At 34.4% G+C, this 22,647-nt stretch overlaps 1 protein-coding gene and 1 long non-coding RNA gene across 2 annotated transcripts in view; one reads left to right on the top strand and one right to left on the bottom strand.

Moving 5' to 3' along the window:
- Positions 1–8,918: 8,918 nt before the first annotated feature.
- On the top strand, positions 8,919–10,075 carry LOC138127073 (uncharacterized). Its single transcript, XR_011158088.1, has 2 exons — positions 8,919–9,793; positions 9,878–10,075. It is a non-coding gene; the product is annotated as an uncharacterized lncRNA (long non-coding RNA).
- Positions 10,076–10,396: 321 nt separating this feature from the next.
- Positions 10,397–22,647, bottom strand: part of pip (heparan sulfate 2-O-sulfotransferase pipe) — a 37,696-nt gene continuing 25,445 nt past the window's right edge. The window contains exons 6-7 of the mRNA XM_069042927.1: positions 13,648–13,927; positions 10,397–13,593 (exon numbers count right to left, since the gene is read on the bottom strand). Of these exons, the coding sequence (XP_068899028.1) occupies positions 13,421–13,593; positions 13,648–13,927 (453 nt within the window). The 3' untranslated portion in view covers positions 10,397–13,420. The remainder of the gene's footprint in view (positions 13,594–13,647; positions 13,928–22,647) is intronic.

The raw sequence follows: 22,647 nt of genomic DNA on the forward strand, positions 1-22,647 counted from the left end.
AGTAAGTAAGTAGATAGTTGCAGTCAAGCAGTCGACGTAAATTCAGCTCCTCGATCTGTGATAATGTAGTCTGTGATTTCTTACCTACCATTGACACTTTACTAGTAAAAATTCCTTTTAGATTTAGGACACTTTACGTACTAGTCATTACATTCCTCCGCAATATGACATCAATTCCTTTATTACTATAGGTATTTTTTTTACTTTCCAATGTCTTTGCATGTATTATATGGTTCGTGTTAGGCGATTTTAATGTAATGTAATGACCTGACCTGACCTGACCTGATTTCAGTTCTCAATTCTCATGTGTCTGGTTCGGCTTTTCTGTCAATTTCCTGTAGAATTATCAATAATGTTATCAATTTCTATCATTTGAAGCAGTGCAATGGCATTTTGAACACGAATGGCCGGCTGCTTGATCTTGTTATGGTTTCCGAGCCCATTTGTTGTGATCTCGGTAAGACTGATCTTCCTCTCATCAACGAAGATACCTATTCATTACCCTGCTTTGGAGTTGGTAGTCACAAGGAGCGTTCGTCATAAGAAGCTTCGTACTAATAAGTTCTCGGAATTTAATTTTAGGAAATGTAATCTCAGTCTGCTCTGTTCTGCATTGCAAAATGTTGAATGGTCGTTTTTATGTGATGGTCAGGGTGCTGATGCCGCCGGCGCCGTGTCAAGCTTTTACTCGGTGCTGAATGACGTTTTTGAGCACTATGTTCCATTGATGAAATCGAAAGCTAATGGTTATCCCGCGTTCTTCGATAGCAATGTAATCAAGACACTGAAGTTGAAGGATTATTGTAGGAAAAGATACAAATCTTCTGGGGCAACTGTTGATTGTGAATCATTTAAAGCCATGAGATCTAAATTCAAGACTGATGTCAAGACTGCTTATAGCAGTTACGTCCAACGAATGAATAACGATATACAATCTAATCCCCGGCAGTTTTGGACATTCATTAACGATAAAAAAAAATCGAATTTTATTCTGTCATGACTTACCAGTCTGAGACCATTACAGGTCCGTAAGAGACCTTGCGGATCACTTTTCTAAGTTGTTTACCCTTGCTAAGAATAACACTCACGTTCCTCCCACGTCCAACAACACATTCAGTTTACATTCATGATCAGGTGCCGGCATTCTTGGTTCGGGACTGTGCCTATGTTTTCATGAAACCGTTGACAATAATTTTCAATTTCCCGAAAAATGGAAATATTCTAGAGTTTGTCCGGTTTATAAGAAGGGTATAAGGAGACCGTCTCCGGCAAATTCCTCGAATGCAGTTGCTCGAAATCAAATGCTCGAAATCAATTGCTCGAAAATGAAATTGCTCGATTGTAACTTTTCTCGAAATACAAGTTCCTCGAACTGCAATTTCTCGAAAATGTTTTGCTCGAATTTATATGGTCGAAAATGTGTAATTGGAGTGTGATTAGTAATTATTAGTAATTACGGACTAGTCGTAATAATGACATTAATGCCTTCAAAATATTCCTGTAAAAAAATTACTTCGAAGCCATTTTTTTTTTTGTATAAGCGATTTTTCAAACTCTTTCTCGATTGTGTTATAATGCACAAAAAAACTGTTGCGGCCTTGGAGAAAATAATGGAATCTCAAATGCCTGCACCTGAAGATCTGTAACGGCCTTACCGCCTTACCGCAATTACAAATCCCACATCATAAATAAAACCAGTCTTCAAAATTTTAATATCGTTTGATTTAAAATCTAATTCATATCTTTCTTCGGTAATTTCGTTTATAAATGTTAGAAATGAATCCTCTTATCAGTGTGAAAATCAGAAGTTAAGAATTTTTTGTAAAACTGTTTTTTTTTTAAATTTATTAAATGCAATACGGATGTGGCCTTTGTAATAACAATCACCGCATTATCCTGTGTATGATAAATGATAATTACTTTCGAGCAAAATACTTTCGAGAAACTGCCGTTCGAGGAACTTGCAATTCGAGCAAAGTCATATTCGAGCAATTGACTTTCGAGCAGCTGATTTCGAGCAATTCGTCTTCGAGCAATTGCATTCGAGCAATTTACCTAGATTCTAAGGAAACACATATCCAACTACCGGCGTGTCTCAATTATCCATTTATCCCTAACTTTGCGAAGGTCTTAGAGCTTCTACTGTTTAATTTTTTTAGGTTTAATGTTCATCCAATGATATCCTGCTGTTAGCATGGCTTTGTTGGGGGTCTTTCTACTGTAACAAATCTGTGTACCATTACTGAATTTCTTAGTGCGGCTTTGGATGACCGACGGCAGGTAGATGTGGTTTATACGGACTTCTCGAGTGCATTTGATAGCATAGATCATGATATTTTGATTAAAAAAACTCGATTCCTTTGGTTTCTCTGATAATCTGCCGTTACTCCTTCAGTCAAACTTACATGACCAGTATATATTTATATATATATTTGAATGGTTTCAAATGTTACTTTTTTGGACAGGATTCCGGGCTCCCGCAGGGATCAATTCTAGGTCCGCTGTTTTTCAACATTTACATAAATGACATTGTGGAATCTTTGGATTTGCCATATTTGCTTTTTGCCGATGACATGAAGGTTTACTCCTTGATTGGTTGCCATCATGATGCCCTACGACTGCAGGATGGTATTGACAACTTTGTCCGATGGTGCGCTGATAATAATTTACTTCTGGACTGCGCCAAGTCGAAGGTGGTCAGTTTCCCCAAGAAAAAATTCAAAAATTAGAGCATCAACGGTACAATACTTCCGCACAGTAATTCAGTTCGAGATCTTGGTGTTATTTTGGAGTCCAGGGTGTTGTTCGCTGATCATATCAACTCTTCATTTAAGTCTCTCGGCTTTGTTTTGAGAAACGGTAGAGAATTTTCGGATGTTGACACGTTAAAGCTGCTCTATTTCACCTACGTTCGATCTCGCTTGGAGTATGCTTCTATAGTTTGGTCGCCTATGTACGGGGTCATTATAAATGATTGTACCATCGTAGGTGGCTGTGCAATATGTTTTAGGTGCGCCGCTACGCTCACTAGTTGTTACAAACATTTATAATGACCCCGTATAACAATCACATATCCTCTCTTCAGCGCAGGTTCTTGAAGAATGGGGTACGTATGTTAACTGGTAGTTACCTACCCAGAGGCCATCCTAACGATCTTCTTTTGGAACAACTTGGAATGTCATCACTACTTTCGAGACGTGCTGAGCACTCAGTGGTTTTTCTGTTCAAATTGATCCATGGCCTTGTCGACTGTTCTGACTTATTGTCGCAAGTTACTTTTAAGGTAAAAAGTTCCGTATGTTTCAAAAAATTTCTGGTCAAGTAGGTCCTGTAAAACAAAGCATTAAAGACGTATGACGCAGCTTGTCAAATAATAATTGAACTGTCAGAAACGTCATTAATTGCCGTATTAATTTTGTCCGCAAAATGTTATCTATGAAAATGATTTCCACTCCTGAACAAAAGATATTCATGATTGAATCTTAATTATTTTCGCAATGGTCACACACTTCACACATTTAGAGAAAGTGGCAGTGTTCAGCGGAAGTGCTCGACCTAAAGTTCGTACTGAGGAAAATATTGAGACTGTCGAAGGTCAAATGGAAGACGAACCCCAATTATCTCTCAGGCAACTGTCGCAGCAAACTCAGTTATCAGTGTCAACTTGTTAAAGAATTGTTCGAAAGGATCTTGAAGATTTAGTAACAGCTGAAAGGTACTGGAACAACATTCTTGATGTTTTCACAATCAACTCCAACTGGCTCAGGGGTATTTTCAATAAGACGGGACTACAGCACGGGAGACTCTTCATTATTTGCGGCAATTTTTTGCACCTACTCTGCTTGATGAAGAGGAGTCTGTCATTAGTTTTGAAACTACTGAATTTATTCCATAAATAATTTCCACACTGTATATTATGAAATGTAGAGCCTGTATACCCTTGTTCCAAAATTTTAAGTGTGACTCATTGGTAATCGTTCATGCATGGGAGTGGTATTAGTTAATAGTAATAAAACAATCACTAATGCCGGGTAATTGCTTGATCAGTGGTGGGCAAATAATTGATAAATAAATAAAAAAGTTATAATTCCCAATATCTGATTTTGAAACGATTGGTTGAGTCATATATTTGAAAGGTTTCAAATATATACTCTATTTTTGGATGTTGGTGTGCTACCGAGGTACCTACGTGAAAGTTCAATACAATATGATCAGTAAAAAAAAAGAGAAGGAGCGGCTATGAAAAACAAAATGTTTGTATATGTGCGACGTAACTTAAGGACGAACTGGAGTAACATTGAAAAATGGCGAAATTTGCTTAAAATTGGTACAATAGTCCTTTCATCCATTCTAAAGTACTGTGCCAAATTTAAAAAAATTTGGTCGAGGAATTTTAAAGTTATTACCTTTTAAAGTTTCGGGATATTTTACACGTGTTCTTATGAGAAATGGAGCAATGGTCGCATAAAAATTGATAAAAAACATATTTCAAAAAGGCCAATTTTTTTTAAATTTTTCACACATAAAGTATGGATATCGTAGAATTTTCTAATGAATTTACAAGAAAAGTTGGTCGAGGATTTTCCTTGTAATCGCTAATTACATGTGGAAAAACACGGTTTTTGAGGTTATGTATCTGTTTTAATTTCAATAAAAGTGAACAAAATGCATATAATTGACGTTGGTATGCAACATTACACTCATATCGCACGTTTTACTGCCGTTACGTTAAGAACTTTAACAGAAATCAATGAAAATTGAAATTCAGTGTGCTTTTGTTTACTTTCACGTACAGTCTTAGTCAAAAGATTGTAAAATCACATGTAAGTAATTATCTAAATATCAAGAAAATAAACACAAAATTTACTTGCAAATCATTACAATTCGTTTCCAAAAATTAAAAACTATTTTTTCAAATATTGATTTCTCGTAATAAACGTTTCATAGCATTATAAGAATTCCGCAACTTTTTGCTGAGATTGTTACTCCAGTTCATCCTTAATCAACTGTCGAGAATGTTCACAAAAACACGCCCCAGCTTATACCTATCTTTTTTATTTGAAATCCGATTTCAACGAGCGGTACATCAAATTAAAGGGTTCAAAAAGTACTACTATAAACTGGATAATAAATGTTGCCCTTAGCAACCCTACCCTGCAAGGGTCAATGGCCATTTTAATTTTTTTAAATGGCAACATATAATTTTTTTGGTACAGTTAGATTTATTATGTTTTTCCGAGTTCAAAAATATAGCACACTCTGTATATTTAAATGTTATTCAAACGTAAGAAATAAATAAAAGTCAATTACAAATTATTAGGAATAAGTAAAACTGTATTATTTATTTATCCTAACAGGCCATGAATTACTTATGAAGACATTCTTGTAGCCATTTAAATATTTATTCATTAATACAAACAATAAACATAACAATAATTTTTTTTCAACAGAATTGTTCAAATTGAGAACCATTTTGTTCGAGACGTTGTTGACATTAACGTATCTCACTTCGCGTGGCATTCAGAAGGATTTCAGGTGGCGTTTTTCTGCATGCAGTAATTTCTATTATTTTCGAAATATGATTGTAACAAATCCATAAGTTCGTTATTATTCATTTTATTTCACAACACGAAATCGGAGAAAAAAAAATTAAACAAAAATTAAGACAATAGTATCGCGCGTTCAAATGAAATCCAGGGCTGAGTAGGCGTTGGAAAAATTAAACCGTTTAGAACAGTGTAAAGTTTGAATTTCCCGCCGTTTGGCACGAATGACATTTGTTTATGTTTAATCGGGACATAATTGAACATGTTTGTTTTCAGCAAAGGGTGCCCTTAGATATTTGCTTCGAGAATAGGAATCGATACGTTATTCTATTTTTAATGTAAAACATTGCAAAGAAAGAAAAAAAGTTAGATATTTTTGGCTTTAAATTTTAGGTTAGCGATCAACATGCTTCACGAGAGGCTAAATGACCCAGGCCATTCCATACTTGTGCGCAAGTCCTATAATTTTCCGCGTTATTTAAATTTGACGTTCACGGACTTAGAAAATATCGCAAATTTATTGTTTAAAAATTAGAACAACACTTGCGTATCTAATAAGAAACAATACAATAATAGTATATTATTCAACGAGTGAGAAAGTTGGCCATTTCCATGAGAATGAGATTTGCGACCACGAGCCGTAGGCGAGTGGAGTAAGTCATTCGAATGGAAATGGCCAATTCTCACGAGTTAAATACTATACTTTTTCTAATCATATTGACAATTGAGTAATAATTATATATTTTTTATTTCTACGTTTTATTATGTACATTTATACATTAACCGTGGCATAATTAACAAGAGTAAAGGGAAGCGACTTTACATCTACATTAGTATTGGTTATTTCTTAATTCTTCGTTGTGTTTCGTACAGTGATGCTGGAAGCTTGAACTGCATTGATGATTTTGTTCGCTGAGTCCATCTTGTGATTCATGGACGTGTCTATATAACCTTCGGCTACCGTTGTGGACTTCCAGCCACCGTGTCTTTTTAAATCGGTTATATCGGTACCTGCATCTACTAGTATTGCAGCTGATGATCTCCTGAGACTGTGTTCAGTATACTTTTCAGCTTCCGGTAGCAGTCTCTTGCACTTCTGGTGGCGTACAATCCTCTAGATCATCCACAATTTCCATTTTCTTGTTAATATTTCTGAGAAAACAGATTCGATGACAAATGTCATTGTCAACTATTTTTTAGAAAACAATGGACCGTCGTATAATCGTTACGGTGGTGATAGATACTATCCGTTGAGAAAGTAAAATCTCGTCATCTCATTGGTCTAAGACAAAAATTTTCTCCACGGATTCGACCAATTTTCTCCACAGTTGAAAAAATGACAACTTTCTCAATTAAAAACGTAATGGAAAAGTACACATTTCTTAATATGATTAGAAAAAAGACCTTTTTTATGTAGTAAACTCATTTATACAGGGTGTCCCATAACTCGCGCGTCAGCTGTTAACTGTGAATTTTAATATTTGTCCAACAAGGATTCTACAACAACAAACGTGAAAAGTAGGTATATTAGTTTTGAAATGAAAACGATTTTAAGATAACCAATCACACACGCCTTCCTGAAGGTAACTCGACTAAATGTATGCGTTTCCGAGGAAACGATTTTAGATGTTGCTGCTAAAAAAACTGTGATGAAATGTTTAGACAACGAGTTTTATAAGGGTTGATTTGGCGCACGAATCCCAGGTCTAGAAAACGACCTGTAGGCGAGTTTTTTATGTTATTTTTTAGATTTTTTTTTAATTTTTAAATAAAAAAATTAAATTTTCAAATTCTAGGGAATTTTGTATTATGTAATTGGTAATTCAAGGTAACGGATGCAACTACATCTGCAACATATGTTAAAAAGTAGAGTTTGAACATTAATATTGGAAGTTTTTTGGTGTAAATGACAATAATACACTGAAATATTGATAAAAATTTTCTTAGAGATCCATTAAACTACGAGTGCTTTAATAGATAGCCATAAACGATTCCAAATTGAATACAATAATAGACCTATTAAAAGATTCTAAAAACATAGTTAGCACGCAGTACAGCATGTAACAACAAAGCACCCAAGTTACTAACGCATGCGTATTGGTAAGGATCGTCCTGGGTTATTTAGCCTCTCGTCATGCTTCAATTAATCTACGCTTTAAAAAAGCACAACAATTGACGGTTTCCAACGCCTTCCCAACCCAGGATTTCATTTGAACGCGCGATATATTGTGTTATAAGGATTAAAAGTGGTACTTTTTTTGACGATCAATTTGTTTGCATAGCGAGGCGAAGCGAAGCGTAGCCGAGCCACTGCAATAATTGCAAGTCAAAAAAAGTTACTTTTAATCCGAATAACACATACTATTTTTTCTCCAACCAAGTAAAGGACCCGTATCATGAGAAGTGTGAAACTCATAGGCATATTTAAATAAAGCCAGCGTTTTGTTGAAATATTCGTGTAACCAAAGAGACAATTTTGGCTTTTGTTTTGTTTACGTGTTTAGTTGTTTTTTTCAAATCAACGTCAAACTGTTGCAAGCAAGTAAAAATTTACCCTGAACAAAAATGTTTGAAGAATTATCCAGTACACAGTACACCACCGGACGTGGCTGAAACTGCACAAGAAGTTGTTTCAAACCTATTATCAGGAAAGTCACGGGAAATTTACGAGTGCGCTTATAACCATTTTTGACATGGTGCAATGAAAAATAAGTCAAATCCTATTCGGAAAGTGTTTTATTAGTATATTTTGCCAATTTTCAATGGTCAAGACGACACTCAATCTAAAAAATGGAATAACTATAGAAAAAGTGTCAAAATTACGTGCATTTAAAAAAAGGCAGAATGATGGTTATACACCGAAGAAATCAAGGGTTCTAACAAAAGAACAGGTCGATCGATTCTTGAATTTTGCTCCGGACAATAAATGATGAAGGTAGGTACTCGTATGTCTCTAAACTTAAGAAATGATAATTATAGCTTGTTTTAACGTTAGGAGTTGCGGGTGGTTCATTTGAAAATTGATGACATTGAAGATGTTAAGTCAGCTTGAACCTAGTACCTACCAGTAACAGTACAAAAGAACCGATTGCTCCAGAAATGATCCAAGAGCCAAGTACCACGATGACCTATACCGATATTAACAATACCAGTGAAAATCTTCATGCTGTTGACAAATCGAGTTTGATTAATTTTTTCCAAAGTTGTTCTAACTGTACTTTTCATATTAATACATATTAAAAACTAGTAATTTTAATTAGTTCATTTTATAATTTTTAAGTCTAGTATTAAAAGTACTTTTCGGCCTCCCAATCTGGGAAATATAGCGTTACCTTACACTTTAGGTCAAGGGAGGTGCGATTTTCCGTACAATGTCAAAAATTTCTAGTGGAATGTGGGAAAAATCTAGTGGAGTACGGGAAAAATGTGCGGACACCGTTGATTTATTCTTTTCACAGTTACTTTAAAATTAAAGTGTCCATACGTTACTTTAATTTAGTGTAAAAAAACACATTTCCCTGTATAATTTTTCCGATAAATGTGTTTGTTTAATTTATATCGATCGAAAAAGAAAATAATCGTAACAGGGAAAATACAACCTATTGGGTTGGTAGCTGTATATGTCAAAAAGTTTGACAATTGTCAGGTATTTCATAAATATCTGCAATATTGCACAATAAAACTAAACCACAGAAGTTGATATATGGTTTTGTGTACCTACTTTATCCAGTACTAGCTGTTAGTGCTAAAGTGCAACTGGAAAATAAAAATATATAAAAATTCTAACCCCAAAATCTTGTATTCACCTGAAGAAAGATGATTCGTTTTCACCAGGAAGTAGTGGTTAAGTACAAGACATTTTAATAATTTGCAACATTATTAACATAATTTATTTTGTAAAATTACATTTGTAAACATTATTGTTACAATTCTCCACTTTAGAGAACAATGCAGAAACAATTTGGTAACTGTCAGCTTTATTACTTCTGGGTTGAATGTCAATATGTTGTACTGGTGCTTCTCTTACGGTACTGATGATGGAATTCTCAATGTTGGATGGTTACATTGGAAGCAACTGCTAAAAATTCAAGTAGATTAAAGCACTGCATCGAAGTTTGTGACACAACTCACCATTGTTTGAGCCGTAGCTGCAACACAGTACATTTTGTTTTTGATGTTGAAGGAAGGCCATCAGTCATCACAAATCATTTTAGGAACTTCAATCTTGTGTCCATAGAGCAATCAAGGTTCAAATATTTGTCAATTTTATTTGAAATTGTTTTAATAGTATTAATACCAATTTAACCTGACTTCCATATATTTCTTCACAGTTTCAACCCAGTTTGGATTGATAATGGCAAACGATCTACAAATATTGGTTTTTGTGTCAGTTATCAGTATAATATCTTCTCTTGACATTTTCCATTTTCAGAGTATATAACTCCTTTCGGAGACAGGCACCACAAACACCTATTAATAAAACTGTCTGTAATAAAATATGGTTTATTAAAAATTTGTGAATTAAAGAATAGTTATTATTACATACTTTCGTGAGAAAAAATTGTCCTATGTAACGTTGTTTCGATTTTTGTGGTAATAATTCAGAATTTAGTCCTGCCACTAGTTGTACTGCCTCTGGTGTCACATTTAACTCACTCTATATTATATACTAGACATTTTTTTTACTCGATTAATACACCAAAATCAAATTTTGAAGCACGACCGTGAAAATTTAGCCGGCAAATAATTTGTTAGGAAAAAAACAAATGAGCGGTCACGGTCGTCAAGGAATTGATTCCACAGCATTCGATTCTTTATTGACGATGTCAAATTCTACAATAAAATTAGTCTTGATTTTTAAAAGATTTAATATTTTGGTCAGCCGAAAAGTCTAATACAAATGTCGTACGGGACGTATTTTCCGGCCCTCCAACTAATCAGGCACTCGGCTGCGCCATCGTGCCCGAAACCAGTTGTCGTGCCGGAAAATTCACATCCCGTACTCTAATGTAAATAACTATTTAATACTAGGAGGTAAAAGTGTTGCCTTAGTAACACGTAACTTTTTTCTACAGTTCAAATAAGAAAGATATTAGCTGGGGCGTTTTTTTGTTGTTAAGTCTGTATTTAACTAGCGGACCCGGTAATGCTTTGCTATTGCTAATTTGGTTATGTACAAGGCGGTCTTAAGTTACAGGCCATTCCATGACCTACGGTGTTCCAAAAATTTTGAAACGAATTCGACATTTAGGCTAGGGCCACACTACAGACTTTTCGTCGGCCGACAATTTAGTTGGTTGCTTAATAAGTATGAGGACTTATGTGAGTGCGCACACTAAAGCGATTGTAGTCGGCCGACAGATTGATCGAAAACAGTTTAGTTTACGTGGTGGGCGCGGAAGCTACCCAATAGGACTAAATTATCGGCCGATTATTTAGTCTGTAGTGTGGCCCTAGCCTTAAAATAAATTTTGACAAGTCCTTGGTCAAATTCGTCAAACTGAATTTAAAATGTCATTTAAGTGTTGCGTACCAAATTGCAACTCAAATTATGCATCTTCTTCAAATTACGTAGGTAGCTAAATACTTTTATTTAAGTTTCCATCAAATGATGAAACGAAGCCAATTTGGAAAGAGATTTTAAAAATCGAAGAGTGAAGAATTCGCAAAAGTAGCCATGCTTGTGCTAAAGATTTTAGCGGAACAGTTATTTATCAATGGGGACAAAATGAAGCGACTTGTGCCAAACGCGGTTCCAATAACTTCTAATTACGAAGAAATTACACTTTGGGAAGAAATAGTCAAAATTAGTAATGACGACACAATCACTGGAGAAAATCTTTTGATTTTAAAAACGAATATTGAAATGAGACTGGGAAGCCAGTTACAAGAAATGTTATATTTAAGTTGGAAATGCCCACCTCGCGTTAGTTTCAATAGTCCGGAACCCAACAGAGCATCTGAAATTTTATCAGTAATGAGCACCGCTATTTTTCTGTCCCTAAGGTGGTTTTAAATTATATGTTACAATGCGATTACGCATTTTTGAACTGTCGTAAAATTAGATCACTCATATTTGACAAATGTAAATACAATGACAGGTTTAGTGGATTTCGATTTTTTTCAATAAATGTTGGTGAAGCAATGTTGTCAGACTGTGGTAGGCCATTCCATAGCACACTGTCTTTGGTCAATGTCATGGCCTGGTAAATGTAGATCGCCTTGTTATGTATGAATGAAATAAATATAAATGCAGTTAGATAACAAATCATTTATTCAATTGAAATCATATGAATTTAATTGTGTGATAATTCTTTTTTGTTTGTTTTATTCCTGTTTTGTTTTTGATATTGTTTGTTTTCTTCTTCCTCTGCTGAAAGGTGTGGTTGTTAAATTATTCGAATAAAATAAATAGAAATCAATTAGTTCTCTTGGTTTCTGTTCTGTATGTTACATCCCCTTCTCCATGTCGTTACAAATATTCTTGACTATTTTTCTCCATTGTTCTCTACCTTGTGACGCTGTCTTCCAGTCCGTTACGCCCAGCTTTCTTAAGTCTGTTGTTACCGCTTCCAGCCATTTCTTCTTCGGTCTTACCCTCTTTTTCTTTCCTCTTTCTACCTCCAGTAGGGTTTTCTTCGCATATCTCTGGTCTGGCATCTTACCGACATGACCCAGGCACCTTATTCTTTGTGCCTTTATATTGCTATCCTTGTATAGCGCTGTTAACTCTCCGTTTGTTTTTCTTCTCCATCCTCCATCCTCGGTTCTTGTCGTGTATTCTCCAAATTCAACCCGCATACTTGCAACGATTGACTTTGTGATTTGTTTATCGTTATTGCAAAAGCCAAAGGCTAGCGCCTTGGCTACGCAATACCACTTACACTCGCAAACTATCATTTTCTGGACTAGTTATCCAAATAATTATTTCGTGCCTCCGGCCGGAATTCGGTAGTTTGTAGATTTCGAAATTGTCCAGAAACACATGTGTTGTCAGAATTCTGTCAGGCGTCAATATTAGCTCTGTGCATGGCTGGTTAAAAATGTTTTTCGATTTAGAACAACATACAAACTACAAAGAAGCTATTATTAAAATCTTTACTAAAATTAATTAATTAAAATCACGTTTTGACTGTTTTGAACCACTTCTTGAATATGGATTGGTATATCCATTACACCATATGTTTCAGGAAAATGTCAAAAAAAAAACAAATTAATGAAATTTAATAAATGTCAGGAAACAAGAGCGATGTTGATTTTAAATTTTAAATGTTTGAGTGTTGCCAACACAAAAAAGTCCCTGATACCAATAAGTAAAATAATTAAAATTAAAAATTAATAATAATAATTAAAATCCGCAGAAGTCGGCACAAAAAATCGTAGTCATGCTCGCAAACGTGCAGTATCTGGCCTTGTGATACAAATAATTATTGGTGTTCTAGAACAGTATGCCAAATTAATGAATCAGTAGCGCGAATGAGACTAAAAAAAGTTAATTTATCCCCATCATTTCAGACGATTAAACATTTGCTCAACCATTTGGAATCCCTCAACAGCTCAGAATCTTTTGTACGTGTATTTTATAAACATCTTGTATACTGAACCTGAGTCATTTTTTTGTTAAAATATTTTATTAGAAAATAATAAATACTCTATGTTTTACATAATAATATTCAGTTCTATGAACCTTACAATTTATTGTACAAGTATTAAAATCACATTTCATATTAAGTGTAAGAAATTTTACGACTAACAATGTAAAAGTCTGCAGTGCCTACAAATTTTAATTATTTAAAGGTAAATTTAAGTAGATAGGTATTTATATAAATAAAACATACAATGGTACAATGTATCTATTTTAAAACATATGTTTTTTATGGCTTTTCACTCAATCGTAAAGCTAAATATTGTTTGTGCAGTCTTTGTTTACAAAATTGATAAAATTCAATTTCTTTTGTAAAATTACTTCTCACGATGTCTTTTACAGCTTCACTTACAGGTGGTTTAAAAGAATTTCTGTTAATAGGATTAAATTTACTTATTTCATCTAAAAATTAAATTTTATTTAATACGAAGTATTTTTTATTAAGTAATTACTTACTCCAGTACACATTTGAAGCGCCAGCAAAAAATTTTGGTATATACTTTTCTAACACCGTTAATGTTGTATTTAAATCTTCTAAAACACCTACTACAGCATAATGCTGCTCTACAGCCCTTTTCGCTCTTTCTAAAGCACCTTGGGTGTTAAAGGGTAAACATTCCGAATGATGACCACAGAAAAACATCGACTGACGTCGGTGATCTCCTATTCCCTCTCGTATCTCTCCTGTAATGTATCTACATTCCCGATCACCAGAAAGCACACAATGTTCAAAATCCTGAAAAGATAAGAAATCAAGGAAGAAAACGAAAAATAGGTTACATTTAAAAATTTTAGATATTCATTGATAATAATCGTAATTTAATAAAAGACAAGTTTATATTTTTCAAAAATGAAATGTGTACATATTAGAACGTATTTTTCCTAATCATATTTAAGAATTTGCACATACATATTGATTGAGTAGTATTTATCGTTACGCTGACGACTGTTTGTTTCCCTCCACCACCCGGCGGCAAGGCAATTTTGCCGGAGTACATACACTATTACGGATATCAAGTAATAGTGCAGTGCTAATCAACATGATTACCGGCGTCTGTTTATTGTTTTTTCGAAAATTATTAAAAAAATTTGTTACACAGTCTAGGACTGGTTCACAAATCTATGAGGGGGATGATGACCAACTCAATAGACCGGGACCAATGGCTTAACGTGACTTCCGAATCACGAGACAGAATATAGCCTTTTTTTTTTTAATTTCGCCCTGGGTCGGAATTGAACCCGCGACCTTCGCGTCCCTGAGCCGAAACGGACTCCCTTAGGCTATATTCTGCCTATTATTATTATTATTATTATTACTCGGACTAGTTGACCAACAGGATATCCCAATTACAGGTCACCCAAGGAAAAGATAAAGCTAAAAAAAAGAAACAAAACGATCAAGCCACCAAACAGTCATTAAGAATCAACAGAACTATTCCAACCCATACCAAGCAACTAGCATCCTATTGCAGCTGTCTAATGAGAGGGTTGAAATACCACTTCTTAATAGCATCTATGCCACAACAAATTAATTAACATTAAACTCTGTCATCGAATCTGTATTTGTTTTATCTGTACAAAATATCAAGAAATGATGGAGATTGTGGATGACATAGAGAATTATATCGGGTGTTCATTTAATATTCTGGTAGTATTACCTATGAAAATATTTTGTTTTTGTTAAGGCATGTCGTCGTTTGAACTTCCGGTTAGTAAAATTAGAGTAGAACTGTCATATTTTGACATTTGCCATTTGCGTTCTCAGAGAGGTTTATTGTTTGCTGGTGTTTACGTTAGAGCAGAAAACGTTTTTGATTGAAAGTTGTTTTCGAAATGGTTTGAAAGCGAATGGTTCATGGATATACTTCCGTACAAAACTGCTTAGAAGAGTTTATTGCCGAATTTCTCAATGTTATTGTTGACCGGAAAACCTTCGAAGACAACCTGAGCAGGTGTGTAAAGTTGTTTCGTGAAACTGGAGGCGTTTACCGAAGAAAAACCACAGGACAGCCGCTAAAACGCACTGCTGCAGGTATTAAAACTGCAAGAGAAATAATGCAAAATGCTCCCCACACTTCAATACGTCAGTTTTAATAAATTGATTGGGTACTTTGTGAGTGAATTGTAATTGTGTTACTTGTTTATCATAATTCGTGTCATGCTGTTATTTTATAGTGAGGTTATGTCATATTTTAACGCTGCGACGTCCGTTTTTCATATATAATACAATAAGTGGTCTAATTTTTTCCGACAAATTTTGCAGAAAAAATTAGACCACGAATTGTATTCGACTTGACAATCCACCGAGAAAATTTTTATTGAGTTGACCTAATAAATTTGACGTTTCATTTTGACATAAATTTTTTCGCTGAAAAACCACTAGTTGTTTTTTCACTCAGCTGGTTGTTTTTTCACTCTACTCGATGTTTTTTCACTATAAATCAATTTGATTGGTCCAAATTTGAAAAATGCTGCAATTCGATTGGTTAAAAATTTTCGAGTTGGATTGTCAAAATAAAAGATTTCCATAGGTGATGCTACCAGAATATTAAATGAACACCCATTATGATTAGAAGATAAAATATTATGTAAGAATTTAACATGTAGGTAGGTATGTACGAGTATAAACAGTTTTCCGTACAGTAAACTTCGTTTTAGAGAGTGTCTGATATTGTTTCCAACTTTAAGTACAAACAAAAAAATTAAATTTAAGAAAAGACTGGTCTATAGTTAATATTTCTGGTAATTTAAGTTTACCGGGTGTCTTATATGTATCTCTATTATTTATGGACCGATTTTTGTAAAATTTAACAGATAGATAACTCAAAGGGTAGAGATTAATCTCGCGTTAGTCTAGTACTATGGCGGACAATAAATTTAGGCCGGCCTGTCATTGAGTTGACATCAAAATGTGAAGCTGGCATTATGTTCAACTAACCCCATTTTCGATTCTTGTCATCGTGACAGCGATATTCAAAATTAAAAATGGGAAAAGAAGCGTGCCACAGAGAGAAGTGCTACTACAAATCAGTTATGCTAGTGCGTCATGATCTGTAAGTTACAAAAAAGGCGAAGGAAACGCCAAACAGCTTTAAAACCTTCAGTTTGCAAACTGACACATCAGTCATAATGACAATAAATGGTCGCTTGCATTGACTTTTTTGAAATGTCAGAAATTTGCCGGCCTAAATTTATTGTCCGCCATAGTACTATCGCGGCCAAAATACTTTGGTCGTCAATGTGACATAAATGACATTCAATTGTAAAGCAAACTTTAGGATGTTTAACCTTATTTTTTAGTACTGTCAAAATTATTTTAATCTATCAGTGTCATACGGGTGGGGTAAATCCCAGCTGCGGAGGCAGGGTTCAAAAGCAAAAAATCAACATGGTCGCGATTTAGACAACCTTCACAAGCAAGTAAGACGATTCTATATTTATCAAAAAGTGAAGGTGCCATATTTTTGACAAGAAAAATTTGAAATTGTCATCTATATTGACATTAATACTTGATTTACATTTGAAGTGTCAAAAAGTGACGACCAAAGTATTTTGGCCGCGATAGTACCTAAAGTCCTCGTCTAGAAATAGTCAATTTTGACTTAAATTGTAAATCATTTTACAATAGGACAGCAAACCGTCTTATAACTACCATAATACCCTCTAACTTTATTACCCCTTTGTTGTGCAGTGCCGACTCAAGGAAGAGCAAACATCAGGTAAAGTAACAGCCCCTATTTATTTATGGAATTATTTATGGTAGTTATAAGACGATTTTCTCTCCTATTGTAAAATGATTTACAATTTAAGTCAAAATTGACTATTTTTCTTTACCTCCAGTCTTAAAAAGACCATTTTAACTCCCTTTATTTGTGAATTTAAATCTTTTAAGGTTTATACCGTGTTAGCAACAAGTACTGATTGAGTTGGCAATAAATTCTGGTGATTTTTGGTAACTTTTATGTCATGTTCCAACGACAAAACCATTTTGTTAATAAAAGATTACAAAAACCAAGACGTTTAAATTTGAAATGTATACCAGGTGTCAATAATGTCAATAAAACAAACCGAATTATAGTATAATTCAGAATAAGTGGCATCGCGGTAGGCGTTGATTCTCTAAAGTGAGCTTTATGTTATGTCAAAAAATTTAGTAAACATGTGAAACCGTCATTACTTTATTCTGAGGTTATGCGTTACATAATTTTGACATGGTTTTCACCCACAGCAGAGATAACCCCCAGACAAATAATACACTTTTCATAAATGAAACAAGGTAATTCCAAATACTTATAACAAGAAAATAAATACAAAACGATTCCAATGATAATATCAAGGCCAAATTAAAAGCGAAGGTTACCAACAGCATCGAAACTAGGGTATTATTAGCAAGGGTCTTGCTGCCAACGTAAATTTGAATTTCCAACGCCTGCCGCGATGCCACTTATTCTGAATTATAATATAGGTACAATTCACAGTCTTGAAAATTTTATGTAAAATTTTTTTTTGCCAACTAAAACAGTTATTGTTGCTCACCCTGTACTAAACTGTAGAACAACAATAAACAATAACTTCGTCCCCTAAAGGTAGTTGTACTACAAGAAAATGAGAAAAAACGGTGGAAAATGTTTTAAAATTAGTAATTTATTCTTTATTCACTAGAATACCTATCTTCCAAATAGCACAAAAATCGGTCCATAAATAATAGAGATATAAGACCAGAAAATCTTAGGTGGGACACCTGTATACACAGCCTGTTCCAGAACTGCCTTCCCATAGAAAACAGGTATACATATGCCGACAACAAAAGCGACTCCAACTAAAATAAATTTTCCTGTAGCTCACATAAAGTTGTCAATTTCATCAATCCCAGAAGCACGTCCTCCTAAAAAATCGGACAAGTTGCTAGACAACAAAAATAATTACTGATATTGCAACAAAATTCGAAATTCGAAATCCCGGCAACGTAAAATTGGGGTCATTCTATCTTGATAGTGCTCAACTCTGATTGGTCAAGTTTAGGATGTCTTTTCTCGATTATCGCTTGAGATAGGACTTTTTTTTATTCATATTATCACATTTATTCAAATACTCCCTTTTTTCTCTGGAAAGGCAGTTCTGGGACACCTTTATATAACGTGAGCGCCAATAGTTTGGAATAATGAGTTTTTCGAAAAGAATTAAAATATGTCAATTTAATTTAAAAAGAATCAATAAAGTTCATTCAAATTTCTACAAAAATAAATTCTTTAATAATAAATCTAAGTATATAATAATAAATCTACAAAAAAATTGGGGTCGCCATTTAAAGCGACCGATAAATGAAAATGATCGAAGAATGTTTCTTTTCAAAAAAGAAAATTGACCTGTCAGAGTTATTTATATATTCAGACAATAACAAACAACAAGAATAATATCTAGGTATACTGGGTGTCCCAAAATTTGCGGAACAACGTAGTAGTACGTTGTTAAGTAGTCATTAAGATATCAGGTAAAAATGTTAAAAAAAAAAATCTTTTTTGTAGAAGATATGGACCTATTCGTTACACTAAATGTGGCAACATTTAAAAACATTCTATGCATCCCAGTAGTCTGCAAATATTTCATTTTTGTTGTATCTATGGAAATGAGAGGGAAAAATCTAAGCCATGTTGTCGCACGCTATTTGAGGTAAAACGAACATAAAATTACTACAGTGTGGAATAAAATGATTTACATCTAGTTACCTTTGCATTACCCGTGTAAAAATACGAAATACCGCTCTACAAAAAAAAGAAAGCCTAACCTCAAAATATATAACGTTTGTTAATTCAATTCCAAATGTGATTCATTGCGAAGGGGTGATATGAATGCAAAGTTGAGATTGAAATTAAAAAGGAGCTAACAAAAGCAAAAAGCAAGTTACAGCTAGTGTTGAAAGTGGCCACCAACGTTTGTTAATTCAATTTAGTAAATTGTAACAACTGTCAATTCGATTGATGACATTTATTGACAGAACTTCGAAAAAAAAAAGTAGAGCGGTACAGGAAAATTTACATGTGTAGCATAAATCACGGATGTAGTACCAAAGCGCCCCGTACTACCCCTTTCGAAGCGCTACCGTCGCCATCGCCAGCGAGAATCAACTCGCTGGGCCTCTACCATCCCATCAGCTGCGCGCCGACGGAGCGTGCGGGACCATCTCCAGTCAGGCTATAAAAGGGATGCGCGCATGGACATTTATTCATTATTATTCACTTAATCATCCGAGCTCCATCAAGAGTCTCACCGCAAACCTTGTTAACTTTGTTTACCTTTATGTAAATAAACAATTTACAACACAAACACTGTTAAACATGTGCAAAAATTCCAAAGGTAACTAGATGTAAATCATTTTATTCCACACTGTACTTGGAAATGTTAGAAATAATGAAGAAAATAATTGCAAACCTGATCACAATCGTTCAGAATTATTAGGTCACTGGCTAGTAAAAGACAAATAGTCAAAATCTTTTTTAATATTTAAAATAAATGAGATCAAAGCTGCACCTTTTGAGCCCCCATATCTTCATATCTAAGAGGAATAGAATTTTTAAATTATTTTTCTCATTATTTTCTAACATGAGTTGACATTGCTTCATTGAGTTGTTTCGCGAATTTTGGAGCACCAGTATAATCTTTGCTCAGAAATCTGATGTTCAAATGATTTCTGTTTTTTTTTTTTAAGTAATCATACTATTCACAAATCACCACAGATTGATCTAACTGAATTACTGCGCAGGAATTTGGAACCGAGAAAAATTATTCAGTTGTTAATTTTATAAAACTACTCTGTAATGAAGTAAGACATATGACTAACTTTTAAGAATCGGAATACCAGCAACAATTAGTATAACATCAACATAGCAGTGACGGCTCGTTAGGGGCGGCAGAGTCGGCTGGGCCGTACCACACAAAATTACGAATTTTATTTTCATACTTTCTGATAAAAAAATGTTTACGTTATTTTTCTTCAAACACAAATAACAACTTAAATTACAATTTACATTTCTGTCTCGTACCTAATTACATTGTACTGTGTACCGTATGTGCTGTAAATACACATATTATGTAGTATAAATACCTAAACGCATCCAGGATAGTTTTGAAAAAAAAAGTGTGTGAAATAAAAATCCACTTAATAAACGCAAAATTCTACTAAACATAAATTATGATGTCTGTTCGCCTTCATCGTTTTTTTTTAATTGCCTCAGTAAAGACCAATTTAAATTAGATATTGAAGTTAAAGTTATTTTTTCACCATTACAAAAATTAAATGCATACAAATATTTACAAAACTACGACAATAATTGACAAAGCCGTTCCTAGGCTCCTGCGGCAAGTGTTTATTAAATAGGTAATAAATACATTCGGCCAAGGAAGGGGAAGGGTCGGCCAGTGACGTATTTGCCGAGTGCACACAGACTAATCTTTGCACTGCGATTTTGAAACGATGAATACATTCAGAAGTACGTCCAGCTGTCTCGTCTCACCAATCTTAAGTTATGTTGCTGTAACTTGTAACGGATAGCTTAGCTCGTTTCACACAACCCCGGCAAAAGTTAATTTGGCCGACAGCTGTTGCAGCGCTGTGGCGCTGCTAAACTGAGTTTGCTAAGGTAACGACAACGGTTGCGCCAATATTTCCATCTCACTTAATTTGGAGTCTATGCAAGTTAATCGACACGATACAAACATCCCGTGACACGATACAAACATCCCGTAAAACAATGAGTTGTCGCTACCTTATTTATCATCGAGAACCTTAGAGTTTGCGTTTGCGTAGTTTAATTCCTTAATTTCAAATTCACGTCTGCTCCTAACCGTTTAACGTATCGTCTTTTGTTTCTGTTTTGTGTGTTTATTCTGTTATTATTTTATAGTATTATTTAAATTGTGAGTGTAAGTGGTAAGTAGGTAAACACCCCGACAATGGCAAATGTAAAAGATGTAGTGAGTACCAATGCCGATTTGATTAACTATTTATTGGTAAATAAATTTCATACATTGTCTTATGATGACAAAATATTTGTGAAGAAATTGCCAGTTCCACAACCCTCAATGGTTGATTTAATACAATCGAAAAGTGGTCATAATCGCGCGATTTCTAAAACTCTGTACCAGAAACATATATGGTTAACGGGCCGCCAAGTGCACTTGCACTTTTAATTATGAACCTACATTTGTCACGCGGATGCCTATCAAAAAGTTAAATTGACTAATTAGAGCTTTACCGATCTACCCATGTTCGGCCGACCCATATTCGCGAAACACGAGCCGTCACTGCAACATAGTTATAATTATACTATATTAAAAACCTCATTCCAGTTCATTTCACCAATATATCTACTAATTACTAATATTAATTACTAATAATTAATAGGTAAGTGTGACCCTCGTTAAGGGTCTTCTATCTTTTTTTTTAATTCCCAAGGTCATATTGGTTCACAAGAGGGGCGATGTGAAAATACAAATAATTATTCCATGACATTTAATAATACTTAATTTTCGTAAAATTATTGAAAACCTCTTGTTTAAACAACTTAATATGTGTATTGATAAGTGAGACATCTTGATTGAATCGACGACAATTTAGTTTCTAAAGTGGAAAAAATTCAACTAAAGCTATAAATAAACCATTTAGTTGGCGAAATTACTACAGGTTCTGAAAATAAAAACTATAAGAATAAATAGGTTGCGCCGTTTGTAACTTATCATTTGTATTGCAAGCAACACTGCATTTTGACTGATAACGTTGTATGGTATATCAAGATCAATTTTACAGTTTTTACATAGGTAGCTACCTTCATGAACGCGCGTGCAAACTGTTTTTTGTGGTCTAGAATATTTCTATGGTCCGTTGCTTTTCTTGGCACACATTAACGACTTACCGCAACATTTAAGTAATAACGTCATACTGGTTGCGGGCGACACTACATGTTGTGATGTAGAATCTGGTATTCTGTCTATGAGGCTATGAGGTCTGACTAGTGGTAATAAATGGTTTGCTTTAACATATTAACACAACTGACAACAAAAAAGTTATCTTTATAATGCCTACTTTCTTTTACGTACCTATTTGAGTACAAATTTGAGTTGAGACAATAAACTTAACATGCCTTATTGGTTGACTTGTAAAAACACAATTAGCGATTTCTATCAATTTTATGTTTTAAGAGTTATTGAATTTAAGCTCCATGATTTTAAATCATACTTATTGTTAGCTTTAAGAACGTAGGTTAGGCAACTCTGTTAGCTAGTAGGAGTACTGCGGGTGGTATGTGTTTGCGGCACAGGGCGAACCACCCCTACCCTTGTAGGAGGGAGAACCGCAGCTGGACGGTGCAAGATCTGACCGCGGTCTCTTCCTCAAGCAGCGCTCAACGAGACCAGTTCGATTTATGTTATCTTTATCTACCCTTATTGTGAAATACACAT

The sequence above is a fragment of the Tenebrio molitor genome, chromosome 1, assembly GCF_963966145.1.
Source record: "Tenebrio molitor chromosome 1, icTenMoli1.1, whole genome shotgun sequence".
NCBI lineage: Eukaryota > Metazoa > Arthropoda > Insecta > Coleoptera > Tenebrionidae > Tenebrio > Tenebrio molitor.